Genomic DNA, 20850 nt, shown 5'->3' on the forward strand with positions numbered 1-20850 from the left:
AAAAAGCACTGTGCTCGTTATCTATACACTGCAAGAAGCAGACACAATTCCAGAAGTAGAACCAGTCCGCTCTTTGTAGCTCTTAATGCAGTAAGAAGGTAGCTTAAGTGTTATTGGTACAGGAACAGTAGGAATAGAGTTCCAATTTTCTACATAAAGGCAAACTTGCACCGCAAATTTGACCACTTCTTTCCTGGATTCAAGGTATTCTTTGGCCGTTCCTAATAATTCAAAGTTTGTTTCATAGTAGTTTCAAAGTAGTTTCATGGAAGTCTACATACCCAGATGAGCAAAAATTATATTTCATGGAAAATTCTAGTAACACCTAGAAGTAGCGATCTCTCAGTGTGGTACCACGCTTTTTGCTTGTTTCTGTTCGCACAAAGGTGAGAAAAAAACACTTTTACTGGACACCATTATCAAAACTCGCATGTGTTCACTGAGTGCAACGTTTAAAGATTCATATGCAATATAAGGAACAGTCAAAAAGTCATCTTTTAATCGCTAGAGAACTGTTCCTGGATACGATTCAACTCAACTTTCCGAGTTAGGAATTTCGATTTCCTTATTGGCCCATTCATTGAAATTTAGCAAACTCTTCATTTACCTAAGGTCATTGACGAGAATGGAAAGTGTCTATCAGTATGATCTAGTCCAGAGACCCTACGTTAAGTATCTCAGTCCGTGTCTTGTAGGAAAGAAACGTGACATCTATTGGTCTAGAACTCCTTTCTTCATTTTAACGTTCAGCTCGTTCAATGGAGACTTCCGTCACATCGTCTGCATCCGGTATATCCAACGTTGTTTTCTAGGTGTCACGAGTAACCTTTTCGCAGTCACCCATGTTTCACCATCAAGTTCTTTCACCCCTCTGAAGATGAGGTTATTCCGCCATGTTTGGAAAAGCAGAGCGACCGCTACACGTTCTAATTCGTCGATTCTTTCACTCAGTGCTTTCTGTTGCTCAATCAGTTCGTCTTGTTTTAATTGTCTATCGCCAACAGTCTTATCGACTTGCTTCATTTCCTTCCGTAGACCTTTAATATCAACGCGAATCACCCTGATGAATGATAATAGAGATTCGCTGGATTCAACTTTAGTATCAAGATCTTCCAAGTCTAACATGTCACTTTTTGTAGACTACTTCATTTCGCTTGTTTTGGAGACCAAAGGTTAAGTTCTATATCGCCAGCTTGGTGTAGAAGAGTTGGAATGAATGGTGTGAAAGTTGACGGTTCTACACGAAATGACACGGATGCAGGTAGCCAATTGTGTATTACATAGCTGGGATGAACGTGTAACGCAATGTCAGTTGCGGCGAAACATGAATTTATAGGAAATGACAAGGGAATAAAATGTTCTTGAAAAGTTAAATATCCATTCACCTCCAGCCAAGAGTGAAATGCGTCGATACAAGACATTGTTAATTCAGTTGCTAGAAACGTCATGCTGATGACAAACAAGCAGCAGAACCTGTAGCAAATGTTATTGAGTGACGTCCATGTCGTGAACGGCGTGTACCAGTCAAGGGGTTGTCCCTTCCAACTTCTTGGCTGGGAAAATCTACCAATTTAGCTCTCCAAGCCTCTGAACAAACTCCCATGATGGAAATGAACGTAGTTAATGAAAGTCGATATTGTCATATGATTTTGCCTTGCTTTATAGCAAAACTTTGAAGCATTTGTCGGAGCTCTGCAAGACACGTTTACTACTCGTCTCAGGCCAGAACGCCTTTCTTCAGGAGAAGCATCTACCTAAGCTCAGAATTGTATAAATTACTGAACAATATCAACTTTTGGGCTCCTTATTGTTCCGCCTGCACGCGCAAATATAGAAATATGTTATTATACATTATATTACCATGCAACATCTATTGATATGCTAAGAAGGATCTGACCGGCTGTCACGCTATTCACGATCGAACGAGCGACGTCCTTATTAGCATATCAATAGAAGTCAAAGTTCGCTGCTGGAGTGAAAATCTTGAGTACTCCTTGGAAAATCAGCCGAATTACGTAAACGAACCAGAAATTTTGTTCACAAAAGGAGTTAGGGAATGAGCAATAATCAGAGTTCAGGCAGGTATAGGTCATTTTATTGAATTACGCTCACTTTGGTTTATTTTGCCGTTCAAAGTTCCCATACATGTCGTAGACCCACTTTCGCTGGCAGTTGGCCAACAGCTATCTGTGGCGGGGTTGACCTTTGACCCGCATAGCGATGCTCGCAACCCAGCCAACAGATAGCTGCGTTTCCACAGCTAACTGTGTCCCTGTCAGCTGTTAACGTAGAATTAAACTAAACACTTATTTTCTGTGTTTGTTTGTGACATTATGAAAACAAAGCAATAGTCTAACTATTCACAATATCAGAACCATCGATATCCCTTGGCTGTAAAGTCTTTAAATTAAATGTGAAGAATATTATACTGTATGACTAAACTACTTGTATTACGCCATCCTGCAGCATGGTGATACACCGGTGCACTGGGCAGCAAAGAGTGGTAATGAGCAGACGACCAAACTATTGTTGGAATACAAGGCATCTGTAGACATACAGAACCAAGTAAGTGAATGTAGTTTCAACTAACGCACAATATTACGATGAGACAGTACTAATGTTTCAATGCTTAAAAAGTAAGAAAATCTTATATTGAGAGTATGCCAGCTCGGCGATTAAATATGAGTATGCACGCGCGAGATCGTATTCGCGTTTGGGCTTTGTGGGAACACACAATTTCAGTTTGTTTATTAGGGGCCGAAGCCTATAGGCTGAGCCCCTGTCGTCTTTGTAGGCGATCAATATTCTTCTTCATCTTCCTCCTCATGTTCTTCTTCCGTAACTGTTTTGATCACCTAGAACTTAAAAACCACTTGACGTAAACTTGTCAAACTTGCAGAGCTATTAGGTACATATGAGTACTTTTGCACCTGATCCTACAAAGTTCGATTTGTCACAAAACCTCGCGGCCACAATGGATTTTCCAAAATTCTAAATGGCTTCTCCTTATGACCTAGGGGTCTGGTTGATTTGAAATTCGGTAAGTAACAAGCATGATCTTAGGTCTTTGAAATTTTTCAATAAAATGGTGTAGACTTTTGTCGAAAATACCAATCTAATCTTTAAAGATCTTCTCATCCAGAAGCAATGCACTGATTGTATTGAAACTTTACTCGTATCATTAGCGTAAGCGCTTTCAAGTTTACAAAGGCATACGAATCGGTCAGCTGGTTTGGCCGCCATATTTAATTTTGCGAAAATACCAATTTAAAAATCTTTTCCGGAATCAAAACTCCATTTAATTTGAAATTTCCACTCGTTTCATCCTTACTGTGAGTACTTTTATGTTTACGAAAATCACTTCTATCAGTCACGAGGTTAGGCGGCAATATTGGTTTCTGTGAAAACCCTGCAATTATCAGCGAATAATGTTTAAAAATCTTCTTTTCAAGAACAATCACACCATTTGAACTGAATGTTTGCTCATATTATCATTAGTATGAGTACTTTCAAGTTTGTGAAATGCATGTGGGCGGGTCACGTGGTTTGGCGGCCATATATAATTTTCAAAAAATACAATTGAATCTTTAGATATATACTTATCATGAACTAACACACCGTTTGAACTGAAATTTTAATCATATCATTCTTAGTGCAAGCACTTTCAAGGTTGCAAAAACCATTTCAATCAGTCGCGTGGTTTTGCGGCACTATTTTTTTGTTGTTGCGATTAACCTATCATTACTAGTGAATAAAATTGAATAAATCTGCTCGTCCAGAACTGACTCACCATATGAACTGAAATTTTGTTCATGTAATCGTAATTGTGAGGACTATCGAGTTTGCAAAAGGGGCATTGATCGGTCACGTGGTCTGATGGTCATATTGCATTTCACATAAATAAATAATATTATATAGGGCTCAGCCCTTGGTGTCGCGCCAGGGGTTAAGATTGGCAATGTTATTTGTATTGATTCATGATAAACTGTAATTGTTACTTCATAAACGTTTATATGACAACTATGCCCAGTTTCCCTCTGATGAAAGTAGGTCACGTACTTACACGACGTCAAACGCAGCAGCAGGGCAGGTATAGATTTTCTGTAGCGTGTAAAAATTTTGGCAAAAATTGGCAATTTTTACAATGATAACAGCCTATTGCGTTAAACAAGGGACTTATTATGCAATCATTATCATTGCAATGGTAACCGCACTGCCCACCTTCCACTTGCAAGCTGAAAACTATGGCGTTCCGTCTAAAAACTGGCAATTTTTGAATCTAATTATTGACACAGGGGTAGCTCTTCTATAATTCAATCCCAGCATTCTTTGCGTATGCCCCCGTTCATATGCACGATATATCTATATTACCGATATTTTGTATCAGCGACAAGGTGCATAATAACATTTACTGGCTAATAAAAGAGGTATATTTTATAATAGTCATGTTATATAATAGTAATTTGTTTCGTATTTGTTTATTTACGAGTACTCAAAAAAAAAAACATGGCGGCGTCCATAAAAGAAGGGTACACTTCCGGTTACTCGCATAGTATATTATGAATAAGCGCATGCGTAGTCAGTAAGCCGCTGGCGCGACTATTATAACCACTGGATGATATTAAAATTATTCTGTACAAGAATCAAAAGACCGTTCAGGCTCAAAACATGCACACAGTATCATCAGTGCAAGTACTTTCAACCATAGCAACTTCTCGGGCCCCGCAAACACTGCTTGCAGCTTTAAGATTTTATCTTAAACTTTCATCAATTTGTATTGTATGCATTATCATGAAATTAGACACCACTCGGTAGGCCAAAAGTCTGCTGTCCATTATTGCGACTAACTCTATCGTATCCGGGATGTGTCAGCGAGAGGTTGTAGAGACACGTGAACAGTGTGTTCAAAGTTCAAAGTCGTTTATTTCGCGTACCAGAAGTAACATAATGTAAAGAAGTGCACCCTACAAGTTCTTGTTTTGTATTCTGAAACCAAAATCATTATATCCAGGGGTTATTTGCATACAATACATGTAAAATAGTCACATCATACCCTGTACAAGTGGATATCATGTGTGGTCAGAGCAGGCGATGCAGGGTGTTATCTCATGTTGGACTTCAGTGGAAGTACATCAGACGTGGTGGCATTAAATTGGCTCCAACGCAGCTGAAAAGGCATCAAAATCAACTTTAAGTTGTGTATTCCTTTTTGAAATTAAACCATTTTGGACAAATTATACATTTTAATCAGAATGTTACGGTCATGTCCTCAGTCCAATATCGCGTGGAACGTTTCGGGAAATTTGGCTCGTAAGTTGACACATGAGAAAAATGGCCCAGTGTCTCGTTGCTACAATTTCCGCTGGTCGTTTGCCACACAACAACACTATAACAGGAAAGTTCCATCACTCAAAAAGGCATATTATTCAATTAAATTAGTCAATCAACCGACCGCCCCTACAAGTTTGTTAGCAATGATTGTTTTTCAACCATGACATATATTACCAACGCTTTGTGTAAACAAATCCAACATTTTGTTTGCAAAGGAGATATTCACAATACTCTTAGTAGTTAATTAATCCTAACAACTGTTAATCAAATTGCCAAAAAGTCATGGCAAATTTTGATCGTTCCATGCTAAAATTTACTTGACATGGTATTTTCCCGTTTTTGTTGTGATCATCAAGACGGCAAGGCAATCATGTTTTTTTAAATGTTGTAACAGCTGAAAGGCCGATGCTGAGAATGAATTGTGAGTCATGCTTCTCCAGTCTTTGTCAATTCTATACCGTACCCTTTTAATGTGCGCACTCCTTACATATAAATCGACGAGAATGATATGATTGTGCATGATTGTCTGAAGACGTGCAATTTACTCCATCGGTAATATTCGGTAAAAAGACCCAATGCTTAAAATCTGTAACGTTTATATCAAACTGATTGTCACAACACCAACATAAACATACCGCGAACCGTACCCCTTCATTTTTACAACTTGCGTTCATAAACTAATAAAAATACAACTTGCAATGCATATACGTGGTCCTACTTTTTTACATTCTGCAGCCTGAAGAACAAAAAACGCTGTAAATCAAATTCACTTGAACAATATTTTCAGAATTTGTACTTTGTGGCTTCATATCCTTTATATTATAATTTCAAGTTCTCCCTTGCCTAGCTGTCCAAAGCAGTTTCGTAACACTGTACCTGTACGTGTTCCCAGAATTATGAAGATTTTCCTCGATGTTAACAAATAGAAAGATAATGCTCAGAATAAGGTCGCGTGACAGAAACAATGTACAATAAGTTCTAACATATATTTACTTTCACATCGCCTTAATCAATAATAATATACATTGTCATACATACTTTGCCCGAATCGCCATTCTCTTATTGTTTCGACGGTGCTTATATGAATCCGTATATTAACTAGTAAAATTACTTAACCGAAGTACTTACAGCTACGCGTACGCGTGACCTTCTCTTGTACTCCATTTACATGTAAAACTGCTGAGTGATTAAAACTTATGACACTACGAAACCTCATTGTAATGATGGTCAAAATTTGTTGTTTGCAGTCAGTTCGTGGGCGTTGCACTTACGTACAAGTACAGCAGTACCAAAAACATACAAACGAACGCATTGAAAATGTTTATGTTTTGCCAACACCTGTCATGATTCTTCACGGCAGGGTCCCATCATACGGTGCAGTGTTTTCGTGTCGTCTACACTGCTGAAGATTACGTTCCCGGCTGACATGTACAGTGCATCATGATCGAAACGCTTTACGACAAGTTTCCTGGTGACGAGTTTCAATATCTAGGTGGTTAATTACATCGTTTACAGCCATAAATAAGCCACAAAAATTCAACCGCATTGAAAATACTCGCAACAGACAAGGTGCACTTATTATAATTTCCGATTTGTACCTGTCAGTGAAATTCACAGGGCTTGATCGTGTGCCCTGCGGGTTTCGGATACAATGTAAGGTACTAGGGAGAGTCAAATTTCGTTTCGAAGTTTAGTTCTATTTAGGCAAGCAAGCAAGTAACTAAAACATACGAGTAGACGATGTAAATACCTTTGAAATGTTTTATTCGTACTTACAGGGACAAAATCACGAACGAGTTACGGACGCTACAGCCCAAAGTTTACTCACTTAACGTTTTTTTCCCACATCCACTGAAATTCCTTTCTAAGATGGTAAATTCGGCACATATGACGTCTGAGGACATGTATAATTCTTGATGATAAACTGACTGGTACGGCTATTAAATCCACTGTGCATTCATAGATGTCACATACCCCCCGAAGCTGCTTGCTCTAACTCTATGCTCTCAGCTTTTCATACTCGATCGAGTTTGAAATCGAACACTAGCTCGGCGCGAGTATTTTGACCCGATTTTGGTGGGTTTCATAACTTTGGCGAAGGGATGAGATTATGTTTCAAAACACGAAAACACACTCATTTTACACACTCCAGCATATGTTTTTACTTCCGCCGCAATTTCAAGCTTAAAATAATTGTGAAAACCAGTGTCTACATCTTAATGTTTAAATTGTTGGCTTTATAACTGTGCCTTAAACTCTTCCTTGAAGTTGAATGGCCCAACAGTGGAATAATATCAAGTTAGACAGAGGGAAAAATAAGGCTGTAAGCGATACTTTGTTCCCTGGGCAATCAAGTTTTCTGCCAGATGCATTGTTACTGATTGATTCTAAATTTTACAAACTATTCACGCTAATAAAAGCATTGCACACTCTGGCTGTGTTTGTTGAGCAAATTCCGAGTATATCGATGTGTTCAAAAGATAACATCACCGAGAGTAACAAAATAGCTGGGATGCTGTAGTACACATCGAACAAAACACAAAGAAACTCGCATTTAAATTTTAAGGCACACATTTTACCTTTTGCATGTGTACATTTAATTTGCATGAAGTCGTTCTACCATTCTTTTTCTGTCCAAACAGGATATTAATTGTTACTTGCTTTCTCATAAACTCTTTATTTTCACATAAAATTACTCATCCATTCACTGAACTGCAGCTGAATGTTCCTGGCGGTAAAATTTCGGTAATATTGGATAATTAGCCCATGAGATCCCATGCCAATCGTTTACAATCAACCTCCTTAACAATGTACACGGCTATCCCCTGGTGGATAATAATATTGATAGGAGAATGTCGAACAAAGTGTAAAATATTGTCTCGGTCTAATGTATGTAATGCATATAAGCTGTTTGTTAGGATTCGAAGAAAAAGAAACTTCTAATTGGGTTAAAATCGGCGATACAAAGCCAAGATCATATTATTTTTTTAAAATTTCTGACTAACCTTAATTTGCGGAAGTTAATGTGATGCTGTCCGATCTAGCGTTAATAAAATATTGACTTGTCTACCTTCGTCATCTCCGACGAAGTAATATTGTATTATAAAATATGAAAAGGTAGGAAGGGGACACATCCGTTATTCTCTCATATTTATCCAGTCTTGTGAATGTTTTAGCAAGGAGATGGGAAGTAACTTACATTCCGACCATTGGCTTCTGGTCGTGGGAGCGCGTCATAAGTCGGGGTGTCAGTCTCTCATGCTGGAGTGCATCTTAGCCGGTTAGGTGTCAATACGATGTTAACTAAGGGAAATGTGTGAATTTGAAGAATTTTTCCACATCTGGCAACACGGGTATGACCAAATAGGAGAAGCGAATGGAATCATACCGGCACGGGAGAAATGATCGAGACATGACAGTATATTCGTCTTTTAAAGAGTCTCCGTCACATTTTTACAATGGAATCAAACGGACAGAGGTAGAGTTTTCAATCGCAGGCTGTCTTAATTACAATGATTTGTGAAACTCTGCCACGTAGACTGCCTCGGCGGTAAAATATTGAGAAGAGAATTATTAGACTAGTCATATTTAAAAAAAAGCAAATCTACAGGGAAGCTTTCTTGAATGTCTGTGCCACATTGAATCAAGACTTAGTTATCTTGCAGGATGTATGGGCTTTTGCCTTCAAGAAATAACTTTATCAATAGAGGTTTCATAATCCCATTGTCTGTCAAACAATTCGCTACCAAACCAAGGACTTTTGTGCAGACAAGCACCCTTCCTATAACACTATGCGTCGGGCCATGGTTGGAATCTGGCTCAGCTCGAAATGTTTATCGTCATGTAAGTTATGGGTAGAATGTAACTGTTTGGAGCAATTTACTAAACAAGAATATTAAAATGTAGCTGATATCTATGCTATAGCTGTCTGTGTTAATCGTAGTGAGCAACATGCTGCATCGATTGGTACGACACGCATGTGTTTTCGTATCATCAAATTGACAACGCCCTAATTTCCCTAATTTAGTAATAAGTGTGCCGTTATTATAAACGTTTGCTGAATCACAATGAATAACATCAAGGTGGTGATGTTTTTTGGAAGTGCCGCCACTTTCCGTGCGAGCATTTTATGACGACGATGAATCAACTGTTCACGTTATTACAACTTAAATATAACTATGCAAACAGTGTGTTCTTTTAAATTTCCCGTCACATTGAAAGGAAAGTTCTTGATTACTGTGACGTTTGGTTTCTGGAACATTGTCAGTTTGTGTCTGTTTGCATGCCGACATGACTTATTCTTGTGTGAATAGCAATTTAACATCGTTTACATTACGTTTTGTAGGAAACATCCACAGCATTGCATGTGGCTTCTGTAGAAGGTCATGCAAACGTCGCTGAAGTGCTGATTAAACATGGTGCAGATGTCAATGCTAAGAATGAGGTAAGTAAATGTTACTCGGTTGCCGATATGAAGATCGGAATCATAATGCTTTAACAATTTCATGTATCTCTCTCCCATTTAAACGTAACGATTACAGTCACTCAACCGAATAATGCTATTGTATTTCATGAGTCGTAGCCATACAATGTATCTACAACACTTCAAAATGTAGAACAAATTATGCTGACCCACCACTCACATGGCGTTTGACTTTAATTTAAATCTTCAGCTCACTTCCAACGATGACCGATAATCTAACATCGTTATTTAAACTTGGGTTTTGGTCAAATTTGTTGGTTAACAATTTGATCTACAACAATGGCGTTCACTTCGAAAAATAATATAGCGTGAAAGCTTTTAATGTCGCTTATCTTCATCGCTTATCTTAATCGACGTCATGGTGAGAGAGAGAGAGAGAGAGAGAGAGAGAGAGAGAGAGAGAGAGAGAGAGAGGGAGTGCGCTTGCGCATATGTGTGTGTGTGTGTGTGTGAGCTTTTTTCTTTAAAAATTCCAATATTTCTCACGGGAATCTCTAGCCTTCAACGTAAATGTAGTAGACGAGTTACTGCCAAGACCACACGGCTCTCAAGCATTTAGTCTACGAAACATTTATTTCAAAGACAATGAACATGCTGACGTATTGTAACATATACATGGACAAAAAACACATGAAGTAATTATTAAGCGACTTTTTCATTTCATTTGGGTTCAACCGTACCAAGTATAGATATTAATAAATATATGGCCAGAGCCTGATATATTTCTTGACATATAGTAATCCTTATTTGATCATTGATTGATTGCATTCTATGCACTCAAGGACGAATTTACGTTGCGTATGATTTACGGACCATACAAAAACTCGCTGCTTTATTTTGTTGCAAAAGACTACAGTAATAACTGTGTATCAATTGAGAACGTTACTAGCTTCTATTCACTATTGTACTTGTCACTCTAAATATCAGTATGCAATTGCAAGCATTGCAGTTAGTTCATTTCCAATCACAATGAGACCATACTCCTTCTTCACTGTGACTATTAATTTCAGTAATTGTGCATTTTGTCAGTTCACGCCAGTTTACATGCCGACATGGCTTATTTCTTATTGACGAATAGCCATTTTGAAACCGTTTACATTGGATTTTGTAGTACCAATCAACAGCACTTCATGTGGCTTCTGGAGAAGGTCATGCAGACGTCGCCGAAGTGCTGATTAAACATGGTGCAGAGGTCAGTGCAAAGAATGAGGTACGTAAATATGACTTGGTTGCCGATATGAATATCTGAATAATAATGCTTTAACAATTTCGTGTATCTCTCTCCAACTTAAATGTTACAGTCACTCAACCGATTAATGCCGAGGTATGTCATTCTGTAGTGGTCATGCAATCCCGCTACAACACTTCGAAATGTAGCACAATAAATCATACTAACATTGCCGCGGTCTGTTAGCAAAGAGGCTGTACCAATCACTAACATTGCGATCGACTTTATTTAAAGCTTTTACTCATTTTATACGATGACAGATAATAGTCCATATAATTTTAATTGTGTGTTTGGTCCAGTTGGTTGCATTGATAAGTGGTTTATTCTACAACGATAGCGTTCATTTTAGAATAATGAAGCGCGGAAGCTTTTACAGTCGCTTATCTTCATCACTTATCTTCATCAACGTCAGAGAGAAGGAGAGAGAGAGAGAGAGAGAGAGAGAGAGAGAGAGAGAGAGAGAGAGAGAGATTTGAATGTTTGATAGCGGATTATTTAATTATATAATGCCTATGACTTGTTCTTTATATGAACCGTACAACGGTAAATGATCTTCCGCTTACATTTTAATAGTATTGAAACTTTCAAATGATGTTGTAAGACACCAGTGCAGGGTTTTATTTTCGGCTGCTAGGCCTTGCTGATGTATGTCATATTTTACATAAACAGTCTGATAAGAGCAGCGCTAGTTGAATTCAATTTTCTCTCATTCGAATAAGAAATGAAATAATGACCCTGAAAACTGAACATTTCTCAAGAGAAACACGACAATGAAGCAAGTATTAGAATGACACGCTTAATTGGGTTCAGGTTACACCGTCTTACAGTCGCATGATTTGGAAAGCGACTTCTCACGCTCGCAAGACGAAGACAAAATTTTCACGGCCTGTTGATATTCCATCCCAGGCAATTTAGGATGGGATCATTCCTTTAACTATCTCTCATTTACACTTTTGCGGAATGTATTTATTTGCAGAAAATAGAGTAAGGGTAGTAGATAATTTTTCGATTCTGCTCATTAGACGCCAAAATAAAATTTTATTTAATCCCTTTAGTTTGAATTCATATTATCGCTTGTTGTGTTAAATATATTGTACGAACAAAGATTAAACCCATCCTGCGCAATTTACTAGTCACTTCACAGTCACGGTCACAGTAAAAAAGCGTGCAGTAGCAGATCATCTTACTTATACATAGCGTGCAAACTAACATATACCTGTACCAAATGTATTCATGAAACACAATCTTGGTATCACGTAGATACTAATCTTGCTGGCAATGTGGGAGTGTCAGTAACAGTACATAAGAAGTAACCGAAGACTGATAAGTGTAGCACAATTTTGTTTTTTATCTGACCTTTCTAGTCAACAAAGTTAATATTTAAATATGTCGACTAGAATGATATATTCAATGTTCACTTCGACTTATGTAAAGCTCATCGGGACATTTTAAAATTTTGTTGGATTGAAGCTAAATAATAAACACAGCCATTACGACAATTACACGGTGAGCCATTTCACAGTGAGAGTTTTAAAGAGTTTATTTGCAGCTTATGGACGTTTTAGTGGAAAAGACAGGGTCAGATTGTAAGGCAAAGCGCCCGGATTTGTCGATTTTTGCCCACATCGTAATCGAAGAAATCGCAGATGTTAGATTTCGTGACCAAGGGGAAAGTTTTGTGCATTTATTGTAAAGTCGAATATGGTGACTGGTTGCACTAGTGCCCTTTTTCAGAGCTGGGGTTTCAGGTCCACCTTTGCAACGCTTCCTGAAACCAGTGATAGCTGATGTGTAAAAGAAACTAAGATCATGGCCTGGATTCGTATATAACGGGCGGCACAAAGGAAAGGGATCACAGACAAGAACAAAGCACACTCACTCACATGTGTCTTGGATCTGTAGGGGGTAGTTTATTACTACTACCACAACGTTACTAAAACTGTAAGTCCAGTGCTTTTCCATTGAAATACAAAAGACTGGTAATTATTATGTGAATGAAGAGTGTTAGCTTAAGGGGAGAAACACTAGTAACCTACAGAAAGTACATTTAAAACTAAACTAACAAAGGACTAAAGTCCCCCTAGAAATAAACGAATGGCATTAAAAACTAATTAAAATGAAGGTTACAAAGCAATAAAAGGCACAGAGTGGCTCTCAACTAGAAAATAGCCAAGTGAAAGTAGAGGTGTCTAAATAGTTAGTGGAAATAACACGTTCACAAACAATTCAAAGCCAGAAGTGATTCCCAATGGTTGAATAGCAAAGCAAAAGCAGAGGTGTCTAAAGGTTACTAGAAACTACAAATTCACAAACAAGTCGAATTCAATTCTACTAAAACAAATTCCCAAGAAGAATCGCTAGCCGAAACCAAATAATACAGCTAAAAGGCAAGGTGAAAATGGTGGGCTGGATTGGAAAAAAATTACGGTTGCTGTTGCAGCTTGCCTATAAAAAGTGCAGAATGATGCTAAATGTAAATCCCGCTGAGACCTGGCTCAGGGTTTACTTATGCAAAATCCAAAATAAAAGGCAGGTGATTGGTTTGAAAAGGACTGCATGCAAATGTGACATGTGGGCAGAAAACAAAATACGCTGCATAAGAAGTAACTTAACTTAACTTAACTTTACTTAACTGTAGTGATATCCTATGCTTCAACTTCTCCTTGATTTGAAACAAAGATTTTTAAATTTGCCTAAAATTAATTGTGCGTATATACGGGACGGCAGACAAGAGGGGATTACACTCACTCACAGGTGTCTATGATCAGTAGGGGGTAGCGTATTACTAACCATAAGGTTACTAAAACCTGTAAGTCCAGTGCTTCTCGATGGAAATGCAAATGGCTGGCTATTGTTATTTAAATGAAGAGTGCTAGCTATTAGGGAAAACAATAGTAAACTACAGAAAAAAGAGCGAAAACTAAACTAACTAAAGACTTAAGTCCCCAAAGACCCCAAACAGATATGAGTGAGGGTAAAACTAGACTAGGTTGAAGGTAGATGGGAGGCAAAACAGGCCACGGTTTCCATACGGAGAGGAAGCAAAGGATGTAAGTACCTATTAAAAGAATTACTCTTCAAGTCACCTAACAGTTTAATTAGCTCGGTCGGGATACCACAACGCAGTGGCAAAGATGCTCCGCGACGCCTAAAGCTATGAGTTGAAAACTGTTTAACATTGGTGACCCGTGGACGAAGGAGGGAGAAAGGTCGTCGAAAAGAGAAGGCAGAAAGTGCTGGACAGGCAGTGGAAAGAACATAGGCTGGACAATCCTGGGAAGATGGGGTAGCTAAGAAGGCAGACAGACTCCTTTCAACAAGTTGACGACTGTCGGAAGGGTTTTGGGAAACCCTACTCTGAGTTGGGGAGCTGAATAATTGGCGTGACCTTCAAGCATTCTGCAAGATGAGCAACATACCTTCAGAGGACACCCTGCTTCACCGGGTCAGGATTGTAACCAATCGAGAGGCAAAACTCCATATAGGCACGAAGGTGAACTACATAAGTGATTTTTGTAGATGAGGCAAAGGTACGGCCTCTGAAGAGGGCAATGCCAAGTTCCAACTCTTTTTCCTGCTGTTGGAGTTGCGAACCAGGGGAATAAGAATGGAGGCAGTAGTGGGAGACATTTGACAGAGAAAAGTGTCAAGGAAGATATTTGGGTATCGTTTGAGGTTGTTTGGTAGCAATAAAGAGAGTAGGCCAGGTTTATGCTACGTGCAGATAGCGTCTGGAATAAAGTTGTAATTGCCTCGGACATGAATGGCTTTCATATTAAAGTTATAAAACACAGAGATCCACAATAGCTCCTGCAGGGCAGTCATAACAACTGGATGACGATTTACGACACGGTATGATAAAAGACATGGCAACCCTGTTATCAGTGAAGTCATAAACGGTAGAATTCTTCCAGCAGTGACACATCGTCTAGCAGCAAGAATGACAGACAGGGCTTCCTTATATTTATGTGAAGTGAGGTTGCAGGCGGCCAGTCACAAGACCACAAAGTATACTGCCTGTCTCTGCGATAGTAAACACCTGATGCTAAACCACAAGCATCAATATGGACTTCTATAATGGAGCTGGGATCAATGAACTTTGTAGCACCACTGAACAAATGGATACACTTCAACCACCACTCGATATCTAAAGCAAATTCTCGAGCAAAGCGAATTTCATGAGAAGAGCAACGCAGTTTGTTTAGCTGGTCGTGTATATATGCTGTGGAGAAAATTTTTACCCCTTTCATAACTCCGCGTGCCCAAGCAACTTCCCTGCAAGTGGCTCCAGCTGGCGATGGCTTGCTCGTTTATGAGTAAAGAAAGTAAACATCAAGTCGTATAATTCTATCAGCTTATAGGCAGTGGCAGTTGTAGAGTAAGAGCAACAGTATAAATTTTAATACCCAGGAAGGTCCATGTTTGGGTAGGGCTCTTCACCTTCTTCCAAACAATGCTGAAACATGAACGACGAAGTAATCTCAGGATTATGTTTAAAGCCATTATACAAGACTAATAGTCTTGGGCGATGATAAGAAAGTCATCCGGATATACCACCATAGTAACAAAATCAAGACGTGCCATCCTCCGTGTAACACTTTTTGTTAACCTTTGGAAACAACAGAAAGTACTTTCAAGGCCTGTAGCCTGGAAATTTGAAGGGTGAATTTTATCCGAGCGGTAGGCTGATTTAAGGTCAACATTTGCGAGATAATTGGAAGGGGAAATTAACTATATAGCATCATCAATTGATTGGTAGCGGAAATGTTGGTCAGAGGCATAATCATTGAACTGCACCACCAGATGGCTGGCTACAGTCATGGATGAGCCTGATAATAGATAAATTAGGTTTAGGGATAGCCCCTAGGGCGATAACAATAGTGGGCCTATTAGGTGTTTTCACATAATACCGCTCAGCGATTTCGGAAAACAGCTGAACTTTCATCTTTTGTCTAGCGATTCCTGAGGCGGAATGGTAAATCTGCGTCTGGGCCAATTAGTAGCTTCTTTTGCCAAACATTAAGATGAAGTGACGGGCTTTGGCTGGGGTCCGGTACTAAAACGGGCAGCGATTAAAAAATTACTTGTTTTCATTTGACACAGTTGAATCATGGATGCATTTTGGATGGGGTTTGCGGCTTGACAACTCCAGGCAAACATTAGCATCAGTACACGTAGGACCAAACCCAGAGTTTTCCTTGTTGAAACCAATGCAAATTGGTCTATCTACCAGACTGACTATCAATTGGAGCTGGTGAATGAGTGGTAGACTTTGCTTGCCCTGTTGAGGGCCAGGAATGAGGCCGTTATATTTGCTGTTTTTGTAACCTAACATATTCACTCTGAGTGCCTTTATATTTAACTAACTCATCATTACATCCTGCTATTTGTTATATCCTTATCACTCTCTATGAGCCAAGGCACACAAGGGGGCCGATGTCATTATTCTGCCAGTCTGTTGATGTCACACTAAATGAGAGGAAAGTGTCATTGACGCAATTTTGTTGTTTCTTTGTGAATGATATCTTTTGGTAATATTGTTAACGTTGTGTTTGTTTTCTGTGGAAACCTATCAGCACGCGGACGGCAAAAAAGGGATCTAAAGCGCCTAAACAGAATTGCCTACAATTTTGGAATAACTGTCGGAATCCCAGCAACGCTGTTCATGTTAAACCTATGACAATACAGATGTGACTTTCTCCCTTTTCAAATGTATGCATCGAAATGCTAAAAATATATATTTTACATTTATGAACAGGGTGGATGGACACCATTACATTATGCAACGTACAATGGTCACGAAGCCACTTCAAGGTTACTGTTGCAATATAAAGCAGTTATCAATGCACAGAACAATGTAAGTGATCTCTACTAGATTTAAAGACAATTTCATAGGTTAACCAGAAGCTTATTCAAAATTATGTTTTGGTTACAAAGATTATATTTATATCAAGGCTCGGTGATATAGAATATAAAAACGGTATACGTTAAATGAATTAATTAACCCCTTAAATCAAGCTTACAATCGCCTGGTATCTATTAAAATAATTAATAAAAATATCATGAATTAAAGCACATACACAGTATATGTAAAAACAATATTTGAGGTACTGGTGTGTTAGGGAGTGTGCCCCACACCAAAAGATGTGAGAGGTGATCAAAACTAAAGTCAGCTATACGCAGGGTTAAATTGAGACATTAAGATGTTGACTCAGTGCAGTGCAGAAAACAAAAGAGCCAGAAGGTAAATCAACTAGAGTAATAGATAAACATAAATGGACTGAACACTCCTAGTCAAAAAAATGACAACAAGTTCTCCTAATAGGACAGTGTCAGTGGAGAGCCCGGGTGTATGACGATGTATCTTCAAATGCGGCCAATTATTCGAATTTGAAATTTTAGACTTCGCCGTCTATATTGCAGCTTGAAAACCATTTTCCAGATAATATTTGCGTCTACATTGAGATGTACTTTGGTGGTTGAAAACGATAGCAAATGCACAGGGAATCGAAAGAAATATTAATCTACAAGTTATTATCAATAAATATCATGTACAGAATATTTTAACAAAAGAAGCCTTGCCTGGCTATTAATTCACCTCTGCTATCTCTGTGTATTATTTCAAAGAAAACAGTTCACATCTGTTAGTTTTCTTCACTAATAAATCCCTAGATCAATTTGCTCTACAAATCCCTAACGCAGATATTTACCGCCCTGACCAGCCGATCGTGACGGAGGTTGAAAATGCTAAACCCAGAGTCCTGGATTTTGCTAGTACTGTCATAAGCTATAGTTAATGTTATTGTTGTTGTTGTTGTTGTTGTTGTTGTTGTTGTTGTCGTTGTTATTGTTGTTGTCGTCGTCGTCGTCATTGTTGTTGACATACTAGGACGAAGTCCTGACTGGATAATTTATAAACTCTGATAGCCTAAGTCATAGTCCCGATTTCAGCGCCATGATATATGGGCAATGGGGAAAGCCCCTAACTTCGGTTACGAGACCCTCGTAAAGTTGGTAAATAAACAAAATACTAAAATTAATTTTAATATTTTATGACCAATTTAGTTATTTTTCGTTATTTCCACTACTGCTATAGCAGTTCGAGAAATGACCGATTAGATTAAACTTTTAATACCGGCCCCGCAGGCGATATACATGGGTTTTCTTGTACAATGTGCCACATATAGCACGAGCAAATAGGCGATTATATATAGGAAATTTTACTCGTTTTAGTGATTTTAAAATTGTAAACCGCTGGCATGTTGTAAACCGCATGAGGCCGAAGGCCGAGTGCAGTGTACAACATGCCAGCTAAAAACGCGAGGTTTAGAATTGTAAACACACGAGAACCTGTACAATTACCAACTTACAATATGAAACCAGATAGATGAACTGAATGTGCTCACGTGTTTTACAAGAGGTTCAATAATAGTCAGTAAACGGACCAGAAAATTTTAGCATTTACTCAACTTGACCTACTAATGTGACCCCTGAATGAATGACTTTGAGTTTTCAAAATTACAAACTCAGTTTTCAAGCATTGAAATTGACTGCTGATGACTAGACATGTATTGATATTTATCAGACACTACTGGACGCATGCAATAATACAGTGTGACATGAATTACTGCATACATTTTGACTGTTATCAAGTTGTGTAAAACAATTGTAAATTTGACCTGTCTTATATCAAAGTGACAAATCAACGAGCAAGGAGATGTTACGCAACATTTGCAGACCTCAGGATGATCACTAACTAGAACACAAGAACAAAGACAGACATTGTATATTCTTACAGCAGTTCAATTGAGCACACGATGCGGAGTGGAAGACATATTTCTGATAAAACTAGACGTGTATACGGTCTACTGCTAGAGTAACTATCTCTTACGAGGATTTATTGTATTATGTTTTTCAATATTCCTGTCAATAAACCCAATTTATACCAATATAATCGACACCCGTGTGAGGCGTGTAATAAGAACAATCAGATATCTGTTATATCATTATATGTAGCAGGTTTCATCAACTTTCGCACAGTACTCTCAGACTTGAATCACTAATTACAAAACTTTATTTAATAATATGTAAATGAGCTAATTATTAACTTGACACGCCAATTGCTTCTCGGTACAATTAAATATTTATCAGATCAATATCTGTAGCAAGTTTCATCAAATGTAATGCTGTAATTTTGGAGTAATATCACTAATTACAAAGTTCATTAAATATGCAAATGAACCCTTACTTTACTCCACACAAATGCTTTACACCGCAATTAGATATCTGTCGGATCAGTATATGCAGCAGATTTCATCACATTTGGTCCAGTTATTTCGGAGTTATATGACTAATTACAAAACTTCATGAAATATGCAAGTGAGCTTTTTGTTAACTTGACACTGCCAAAAGCTTGTCAGTACAATTAGATATTTATCAGATCAATATCTGTACCAGATTTCACTGACTTGGGTGTCGCAATTTAAGATTTATATTCCTAATTACAAAGTTCATTAAATATGCAAATGAACCCTTAATTAACTTGACACTAGTAAGTGCTTTACACCACAGTTAGATATCAGTCAGATCAGTATCTACAGCAGAATTAATCAATTTTGGGGCAGTTATATCCGAGTTATATGACTAATTATAAAATTTCGTAAAATATGCAAATGAGCTATTTATTAACTTGACACTGCCCAATGCTTCTAAGTATAATTAAATATATGTCAGATCAATATTTGTTGTATGTATCATCTAGTTTGGTGCAGGAATTTCGGAGTTATGTCACTAATAATAAAAGTTCGTTAAATGTGCAAATGAGTAGATAATTGGAATGACAGTCATAGCATCATCATAATGTTCTGAGATCGTCATCTGTGAAAAGTTTAATGTAATTCTGTACAGTATTTCTTGATAAATGTCTACTTTGTCATTACTGTCTCCATGGGGAAACCATTGTACGCAAAAAATGATATTGCATAACATCATTAATATGCAAGCCATACTAACCAAAATCTAATCAGTTCTTGCAAGTAGCATATGGTACCTGTGTACCAAATCTGACTTGAATCTGTTCAGGCGTTTTTGAGTTATCGTGTAAACAGACAGACAGAGACACAGACAGACAGACAGACAGACAGACAGACAGACAGACAGACATCGTTATGACATTAGCCCGCGTGTAAACACGTGAGCTAAAAAGGGAAAATTTGAAAAATAACATGGTGGTGCTATCAGAGTGATGCACCTTAAAACATCTCGTTCCATTAGGGATGGAAATTCTGGCACAGTCGCACAGGGATCTCGCGTGCGCAAAACTTACACGCAAGTCTTCCAGGTCAGGCGTGTCAGTGTAGGATGGACGGGAACGTACCCGAAGCAAGAAACTTAAGACAACTGTAGTTGAAAGCTGCGAAATATTATCGGCGAAATCTTAACGTCGTCAGTGCAACCGACAGAGAATCGAACAATGTGCGGCGATTTACTAAGAAGGGTCATTATGATGACGATTGAGAGCAAACTGAATGCAGCAGCTACTTGAACGGATACTTAGCCGTATTTTCCATCAATGTGAAGGGAGACGACGTAATATTTACGAACCTGGTTTGATCTCGGCCTTAAAAATAACGTCAAGAGATATTTATCGGCTAAAGAAAATACGGCGTTTATCTCAATGATATTAAATTTATCCAATAACCACTACCACTACATAACCAGGTCAATGGGACATTTGTAATTTACGAATTTGAGTTGGACCATCCTGAACCACTGATAGTTAGTGGTGATACCAGGTGTCCGGAATGGG

The 20850-nt window shown here is 38.3% G+C and overlaps 1 protein-coding gene across 1 annotated transcript in view; it reads left to right on the forward strand.

The window, feature by feature from the left end:
• The first annotated feature begins 1246 nt into the window (after positions 1-1246).
• The window catches only part of LOC139120693 (death-associated protein kinase 1-like), a 36771-nt gene continuing 17167 nt past the window's right edge, over positions 1247-20850 (forward strand). The window contains exons 1-5 of the mRNA XM_070685227.1: positions 1247-1261; positions 2467-2565; positions 9677-9775; positions 10926-11024; positions 16801-16899. Coding sequence (XP_070541328.1) covers positions 1247-1261; positions 2467-2565; positions 9677-9775; positions 10926-11024; positions 16801-16899 — 411 coding nt within the window. The remainder of the gene's footprint in view (positions 1262-2466; positions 2566-9676; positions 9776-10925; positions 11025-16800; positions 16900-20850) is intronic.

This window comes from Ptychodera flava, chromosome 20 (genome assembly GCF_041260155.1).
Source record: "Ptychodera flava strain L36383 chromosome 20, AS_Pfla_20210202, whole genome shotgun sequence".
Classification (NCBI taxonomy): Eukaryota; Metazoa; Hemichordata; class Enteropneusta; family Ptychoderidae; genus Ptychodera; species Ptychodera flava.